Raw genomic sequence first — 8,567 nt, forward strand, 5'->3', positions numbered from 1 at the left:
GATCTCCAAGTCAGCGAAGGGATCTTTAGAGTGGCCCTTCAGGACCTGGAGTTGTCTGTGGAGATCGTCCACCCGCCGGTCCAGGGAGCGCGACCGGTGGGTGGGGGACAAGGAGCGGCGCGAGGGGGACCGACTGGAGTGCGGGCCCCTCGAGGACTGGGGTGTCTGAGAACGCGCCCGGGTCCGCCTCTCGTACCCCGCACAGCTCCGATGAGAAGGTCCTGGCAGAATGGACCGCACTCGAGAATCCTCCTCGCGCCGGCGCTCCTCTCCATGGGAGAGGAAGGAGCGCGGGTTGTGAGGAAGAGGCGAGTGCTCGGGGGGCAGCGGCTCCTGAGCCCGTTGCGGCACCCGAGAGATCACACCCTGCAGATTTTGCACTGCCTCCGCGAGGGTGCGAACCTGCTGGGCTAGCTGGTCGAACTGAGCAGCTTCGACCGTCTGAATGGGAGAAGGGGCGGTGGAGTGCTGCTGAGAGTGCGTTGGGGACGCAGCAGCCTCTCGGCCGGAGGCGCGAGAGGCTCCGCGACCGGAAGCATTGGAAGCTCCACGACCACCTCGCCGTGCCATTACGATCGTTCTAAGATTCGGGCCCTTCCTCTAGCGCCAACTGTTGCTGGTGGTCCAAACCGAGAACGATTGGCACTGCGGTGTGAACGGGGTTCCGTCTGAGTTGTCTTGGTTGGTGTTGGTTGCGCTCCACCTTCCGCCAAGAAACCTGCAAACAAGCCTTGCACCACCACCAGGGTGGTGATGGCCCTCCGACGGTCAAGTCAGAGGAGATTGGAGGAGGAGGAGAGGTGATAATCGCAAGTAAGAGAGTGCTCTGGGAGATATTGCTCACCCCCCCCTTTCTCCCCCCAGCCGCATATATACCTGGCTGGGGGGTCTCTCAGGGGGGTTCGTTATCGTGGGGCACGATGGTGTGGCCACTGACATGGCCATTACAGGGCGTCGTGGAGCAGCACCGGGTACGGCCACGTCAGGGCATAGTGGGGCTCCGCTTTGTACGGCTGATGCAGGAGATCGTGGAGCAGCATCGGATACAGCCGTTGCAGGGAGTAGTGGAGCAGGAGGCCGCGGCGTGCCTCTGGGGAATAGCCTGTCGTTATCAAGAGATCTCCGACTCGGGGTCGGAGCGCTGGATCAAGGGGCAGCCGACTCGGGGTCGGGCTGCGGAGCCGAGGATATCCGACTCGGGGTCGGATTGCTGGATCAAAGGGCAGCCGACTCGGGGTCGGGCTGCGGAGCCGAGGATATCCGACTCGGGGTCGGATTGCTGGATCAAAGGGCAGCCGTAGTCTTCCTGGGCGCGCGTGCCGGTCACGTGGGGCATGGCGGCTTATTTCCCCCGTAACAATTAGAAATATGTAAACCATGCTAGTGTAACAAACTATGACATTGAAGCAAATTTTAAGCAATTTCTACATAAATAAAGCAATTCACTACAAAAGAAATGATATCTCCCGGCGCTATATTTTGTCTATACCGACGCTTTTAAGCGTCGGCGAATTTCCCACCCACGCTCCCCAAAGCGTGGGTCCGACGTCGGGTAGGTGGGCGTGGGTCCGGTTTAGGCCGACGCATCAAAAAAGCGTCGTCGCTCTATGCCGACGCTTTTAAGCGTCGTTCCGTTTCGAGATACCCGACGCTTAAAAGCGTCGGCGTACTTTAACCGACGCTTCACACGGATGTGTCTATTGGACTATGCCGACGCTTAAAAGCGCCAGCTTATGCTCCCTGACCGACGCTATAAAGCGTCGTTAAAGGCGTGCAACATTGCTTGGTATTTCCGACGCTAGATAGCGTCGGCAATAGCATTTTTGTTAAATTTTTTTTTTTATAAAAACAATTTTTAATACTCTGTGTACATTAATTCCTAACAAAACACATACACTAAATCACATAGATAATAAAATACACATCACAAACAAGAACTTTTCATTCAAAATATTCATATTATTATATTTGATTACATTGTACTTCAAAAATATTCTAAAAACATCCATCTCAAATTCCTAAGTACACAATCTACGATGTATCAAGAGTCGACGGCATCATCATCTCTACGAATAGATGAAGTATCAGCAACCTACAAGAAAAAAAAATACTTTAGAAACTAAAAATACGAAAGTCATCACGCTCATACAAGAATACATTATAATTATATAAAATATTCAAATATATTTAGTTATGTACCGGAGGAGCAAATCTCTGCAAAAAAGATGAAATATGGTCAAGCTGATCCTGCAAAGATTGTATCTTCAACTCTTGGCTCTGCTTCAACTCCGCCATATCAGTCATATGACTCTGCCTCATCTCCTCTATCCTTGTCTCATATGACTGCTTTATCTGTGCCATCTCTGTCTTCAAACTACAAGCCTCTGCAGTGCTAGTACCTTGTCTGGCATCTTGGGTATATCGGCTCACTGCAGACAGCTGAGTGGGGGTAACTTCGATACCGTAACCCCTCACGCGACCATAACGTTCTGGGCCCATCAATTCGGCATAGACCTGAGCCTCGATGCGACTGGCCGCGTCGGATGATGATGACTCCCCGACGCGCTCTGAAATAAGATTTGTAGCTCTTTCCTATATCTCTCTCAAAAAAACAAACAATCACATTAATAATTTAAAAGAAGTAAAATTAATTAAAAAATTATGATAAAATAAAAAATGAATACATACAACTATATCTCTCGACTCGTTCCGGACAAAGCTGCCATCTCGGTGAGTGTGGGTCATCTTATAAAACTCTACCTCACCAGGCTCCCTTCCATGCTCTACTATCTACACATACGGAAAGTATATGGGCAAACTATATATCATGATACGTGCTATATGTTAGTAGAGTTTCAAATAGTTTCAAAAGAACTTACGAATTCATTTCTACGTCTCGCATAACTCTTCGAGTCTGAAGTATGAGGAACTGCTTGAGATGCTCGTGCAGCTCTACCAATATTAGAATATGTCTGCCAAAATAAAAGCACACAGTATAATATGATTCAATGTATATATTTGCAATCTATATTAATAATAAAGATAATAGAAGATATTGAAACAATATACGTGACCTGTCCTCTTTCAGAAAACCAGTAATGAACAAGCTCCCTCCACTGCTGAGGGTATACATCAGGAGGAGTCACACGAGCAACCTCCTCCTCTGTCATACTCTCGCGCTTGAAGTCCGTCTTCAATTTTGCTTTATATTCTTTCCATTTGTGATTGAGGGACTTTAGCACCCAATCATGGCTCTCTGGAGGGAGTACAAACTTACCCTACAACAAGATTCAGAATGTTATAATAATATTAAACATCTAAAATAAAATTATGATACTAAGCAAATTAATATACAGGAGGTGTCGAATTAAAAAGAATAAATTCAATTCATTACTTGTATAAGTCTAAGAAGCTCAACCTTATACGAAGGAAGCATGTCATTCCACTTCGTATAGTTGAGTGGACACAGCTGACCCTTGCGTGCAACCGATCCTAAAAAGCTTGATAGTAGACTTCCAGCCCTATTGATGGGCTGCCCCAATTCGTTGCATCGGATGATGATCTTCTCACCCGGAGGAAGCTTCCACACATCCTTTGCTTGAGTGGGTCCCCGTCTCGTCCTCATTGTCCCTTGTCCATCTATTCAAATTAAATAAAATGTCTTAAAAAGTTGAAGACAAATATGAACATAAAATATGAACTTTAAATCGAATTACCCTGGATCCGGAGCTCATCCTCCGGACAATCAGCATGAGGCTCGCGCTGAGATCCTGACTCGTGCTGCTGGGGATCACATGGCTGCTGGGACTGCAGGGACTGCTCAGAAGTAGATCCCACCTGAGAATGCTGGAACTCCACATCTCTAAATTGTCTCCCTCGGGGCATATTGTTACCTGGTATGCACAAAAAAGAATCAATATTTGGTTAAATGATAAATTTATACTAAATAAAGGGCTAATAAAAGAGAAATTTAAGCATCAGTGTGACTGAAATACCTGGATATTATGTTTTATGCTGTTTCGATCAAACTCTCTTTTTCTTTGTAGAAAAATCTTAAATGCAGTTGCAAACTTGCAATGATGATCAAACCTGGATATAAGGAATCGATCTGGCCAATCTTAATCTGGTTAAATCTAGGTTGAATAGTAAACCAACAAGACAAGAACTGGACCTGCACTATGATAAGCATGAACGAGTCCAGTCCAAAATGTAGAGCGGCTCAGAGAAGCCAAATCAAACCTAATCTTTGTTGCAAAGATGACCAGATTCTGGTGTGTAGCAATGAAGCAATAGTCCTATGGAGAAACCCCAGAATATATTTAAACAATCTTCAATAGTTTGTTTCTCCAAGATGGCAACTATTATCAAAATTCCAAATAGGCATAAACTAAAATAAAAGATCAATTGTAGACTTTAGGTCTAGGTTTACAGTCAGGGCATTTAACGAAACTGGAAAAGATGGTCAAGATAGTTCATGATAGTTCATGATATAACCTATTGCAGCAGTTAAGTTAACAGGATCCAAGCATCTTCAAATGAAGAAAATATCATTCCTTAAGTGGTAGCAAACAATATACCTTGTTCTTCAATCTGGAGAAGGCCCTTTTATGGCTATATTTGTCACTCAGATCTAGCTTGGCCCAGGTGCCAAGTTGACAAGATTTGGTACTCACAAAAGAGCCTAAAAAACTCAGCCCTGCCCACAAAGCATCAGTGTGACTGAAACCGAATGCCGAGTCTCCACCTTGTTCTTTAGACCATCATGAAATACCTGCCTTGTTCTATATGGAAAAAAGAATGTGCTACTATATACTTAAACAGAGAAAATAGGAGATGATGATGATAGCACAAAGACATTGTCTCTTGATGCTGGCAGCCGCCTTGGAATATAAACAAGCATTTACTGTATTGGAAACATGCGACGATAACTATAATGAAGCACCATCGACTGAGGACTGGAAGAAGGTAGAGATTACATCTTTCAAAGACTACTAAATCAGAAATTAGAAGTTTTAAGAGACAAGACAATAGATGTTCTTAAAGTACCAGCTTACTAAGTATGATTTGTGTTACTATTTCTGAACCATTTTATATACAAAGATCAGCATGATCAGGGAACCAGCATGTTAAATTATTCGAGATTTATAAAAAAATTCTGGTATTTGTGATTCTGCAGAGACTCTATATGACATTATGATCAAAAGCTTTCAAAACCAGGTTGTGTTCCAAATCAGGTTAGCTAGGTGCCTAGGTCCTTTTACATGAGACTAGAATGCCTATATAAAGAGAAGAAATTTGGACATTACCTAACTCTGAAGGCAGCATCCCAGGAATCCTATGAAATAGAGGAGGGGCACCCCATTGCAATGATTCTAAACATTTAAAAGCGGACGGTTTCAGTTTGGTTCACATCTGTGAACCTAATACTGTACACGCTTGCAGCATTTCAATACTTAGCAAAGTTGAAAGGAAAAAAAAAAGCTTATAAAATGAGAGATAGCACTTGAGTAATTGACTTGGTATCATATGGAGAAACTTAACTTAGTTCTGTCCTACGAACTCTCTTAAAAATACTGTACCTCTCATAAAAGGCGATAGACCATTCGATATTAAAAGGTTTTAACCTGTCGACTTTAGAAAGTTAAATAACCTTAACAGTAAAAGAGTTGAATTCTAAGCTCTCCATGTTTTTTGTCCATGCAGAAATATGACTCAGGTTACTTAAGCTGTTCAGTTCAGAAAACCACCACTTATATGCAGTTTTTAAAAAAAAGACAAACAAAATTAAGTAAAATGCAAAGTAATTAATGTAATTAATGTTCATGTGCTGCACCCTACCCATCGTGCGGATTTATTTCCCACAATGGGGTCCACTTGTAATTAAAGGTCCACATGTAATTAAGGCCCGAAACCAAATGCAACAGAAGAAGTATATTATGCAGCTGAATGGAATGAGAATGAGAAAGAGAAAGGTTACCACTCAGCAAGCTTAAAGTTTGCAGATAACAGTGTCCGTGAAAGGGGTGAAAGAGAGGGCTCTTCACCTACAATCCCTGTGGATGTACCAACACAAGCATGAACACATGAAATTTATTTAAGAATGTCAACAACAACCAGTTCGAGAAACATCAACTCACCTACTGTTTGATTTCTTATCCTTGCAAGTTGTTGATATGTTTAAATGTCCGAATATGTTGTCTGGAATGAAGATAATGCTTCTCAGAAGAGCATGTATTTTCGTATTTCATGATGCTCTAAAGTCTCATTATTTGAGATGCCAATGTTGTAGCTCTTAAAAAAAACTCATAGCTGGTATCCTAAACTACTGGGATACCAGCTATGATAGTTAAAGCAGAGATAGTAGCTAGACAGGCAGGAAAAGTTCTGCCAGAATATTTAATTCAAAATCATGTTCTCAAGAAGAAAGCAACGTTAAATATCATATAAATGACTCCACCACCAGCTAGTTGAAAAGAAACTGAAAGCAACCATGATTTTCTACTGAGGGTGAGTATTGTATAAGTAAAACCAATTGACGTCAATAAAGAGGGACCAACATCGACATTTATCCTCTATGGTGTGTACTATGATGGCAAACTGAAAGCAACCATGATTTTCCCAAAATTCTTAACAAGAGAGTAGCATAAAAGAGAGTTAAAAACGTATGTGTGTTATCCTAACTTTATTCTCTATAATCTCTGCAGTTGTCTTGACATGATATAACGGAAATATGAATCCATGGACTTTGACAAAATACATATTCAGGCGAATCCTGTGTGCGTGTGTGTGTGTAACAGGCCCCCATGCAAGCAGAAAAGTACAAGAAAAAATGTCAATTAATAAAGAAAAAAAGGAAAATAAACAATGAGCTAAAGAATCAAAAGGACAAGAGATGATTGTATATATAGACACATGCACACACGCACACACGCACACAGCTGTTAAATGTGTCAGCATATGAAAATATTGAATAAATAGCCTCCCAGTTGAGACAATCATATGCTTTCTTCGTATCAAACTTGAATGACATAGGATGATCCTCCCTATTAACATTCATGGAACATGGAACCTTCCTAATAGCGAAAATATTGAACAAGAGCATAGCTAATAAATGGCAGCAAACAATACATAAGGAAATGAGCCTTAATCTTGAACACTTTGTGCGTGTTCTGTCTTTGGTATCAATACAATATAAATATTGCACCACACTGGAGGAAGAACACCATGGATCTGTTAATAATTGATGGCATTACATGGAAAGGTCTAACAAGCATCTCATGATAACCAACAGGCAACACAAGAAGCACAGAGCAGTCAACAAGCACGGTATCATTAGAATTAATTTAGAAGAAGCAACCCAAAGTTCAGGTTAAAGATGAGCAGATTCAATCTGACACCATTAGGCATTTCAAGAGACCAAATAGCATTTCTGCTTTCATGAATACGAGTAGGCATATGAAAATAGTAGGAGTTTTGATCACCCTGAGCAACCGATTCCTCCTCTAAAGATGAAGAGAAATCATTCCTGGGATCCTCGCTCGATTCAAGGCAATTTCGGACACGAGCAACTGCCTCCCCGTGGGCTTGCCCGTTAAGAAAACTCCATAAGCAACCCGAAATTATTGGCTGAAAGCCCAGCAGTTAGAAACTAGAAATAATCCAGAAAAATCAACCAATTTGTGTTTCTTGAACCCCAAGTTGAGAAAGGGAACTTTGTGATATGAGGAGAAAAAAATGTACATGAGAAAAAAAAAATAACCTTGAGAGCAGAGAGAGCCTGTTCGATTTGATCAGCAGAGAAACTTTCGAGCGAGAGCTTGTCGTAGATGGTCCGGAGCCTCTTCCCTTTTTGAGCTCTCGAAGCGGTATCCGTACTGGTGGCCGGTCGCCCGGCGCCGGAGACGAGAGAGGAGGATGCGGACGGTCGCTCGGCGCCGGAGAGGAGAGAGGACGAGAGGAGCTTGGCGGAGGACGTCGCTCGGTGCCGGAGAGGACAAGGGTCGGTCGGTCGCTCGTCGTCGGAGAGGAGGGAGGAGGAGCCAGAGGAGCTAGGGTGTAATAACCCCAAATTTTTTTTTTTATATATAAAAAGGGATAGAATAGTCCTTTAAAATTGATATAAGGGGTAAAATTGGAAGGAATCAAAAGATAATGGCATAGTTGTAGATGCATTGAAGTGGTAAGGGTAAAATTGGAAGGAATCAAAAGTTAATGGCATAACGGTAGATATGTTGAAGCGTTAGGGGCAAAATGGGAATTTAATAATATTAAACAAAGGGTGAATAGTGTTTTGATGTGATTTAATTGGAGGGTTTGAGCTGGTGAAACCGAGAGAAAGAGGGAGGGGGTTCTCAGGCGTGAAACAGAGGAAAGAAAGAAAGAAAAAGAGAAGAAGAAGAAGAAGAAAGAAGAAGAGGAAGGAGATTCAAGGAGGAAAGGGATCCCGGTTGCACTTCCAGCTGAAGGGAAAAACGTAGATCTCCTTTCCCTCTACGCAAGGACCTCGATTTCCAAAAAGAAAAAGGTAAATATCCGTCCCTATCTAGTCTTTTGATGACATTAGGCTA

The 8,567-nt window shown here is 42.7% G+C and overlaps 1 protein-coding gene across 1 annotated transcript; it reads right to left on the reverse strand.

The window, feature by feature from the left end:
• Positions 1-1,996: 1,996 nt before the first annotated feature.
• On the reverse strand, positions 1,997-5,751 carry LOC148700080 (uncharacterized). The gene is made up of 9 exons (XM_089924109.1): positions 4,578-5,751; positions 4,240-4,295; positions 3,996-4,108; positions 3,419-3,893; positions 3,075-3,278; positions 2,880-2,972; positions 2,689-2,790; positions 2,200-2,592; positions 1,997-2,092 (listed from the first exon to the last, which is right to left on the reverse strand). The coding sequence occupies exons 4-9, from the start codon at positions 3,623-3,625 to the stop codon at positions 2,042-2,044; spliced, it is 1,050 nt and encodes a 349-aa protein (XP_089780235.1). The 5' UTR covers positions 3,626-3,893; positions 3,996-4,108; positions 4,240-4,295; positions 4,578-5,751; the 3' UTR covers positions 1,997-2,041.
• Positions 5,752-8,567: the final 2,816 nt, after the last annotated feature.

Source organism: Phoenix dactylifera, chromosome 1 (genome assembly GCF_051530095.1).
Source record: "Phoenix dactylifera cultivar Ajwa chromosome 1, Ajwa_hap1_PhDact_Kaust_v1.1, whole genome shotgun sequence".
Taxonomy (NCBI): domain Eukaryota; kingdom Viridiplantae; phylum Streptophyta; class Magnoliopsida; order Arecales; family Arecaceae; genus Phoenix; species Phoenix dactylifera.

Coding starts and splice junctions, on each gene's coding strand:
- LOC148700080 (XM_089924109.1), bottom strand. CDS start 3,625: ATGAGGACGAGACGGGGACCCACTCAAGCAAAGGATGTGTGGAAGCTT. Junction 2,593..2,688: donor ACGAGTCGAGAGATATAGTT/GTATGTATTCAT, acceptor AGAGAGATATAG/GAAAGAGCTACAAATCTTAT. Junction 2,093..2,199: donor TGCAGAGATTTGCTCCTCCG/GTACATAACTAA, acceptor TTTTTCTTGTAG/GTTGCTGATACTTCATCTAT.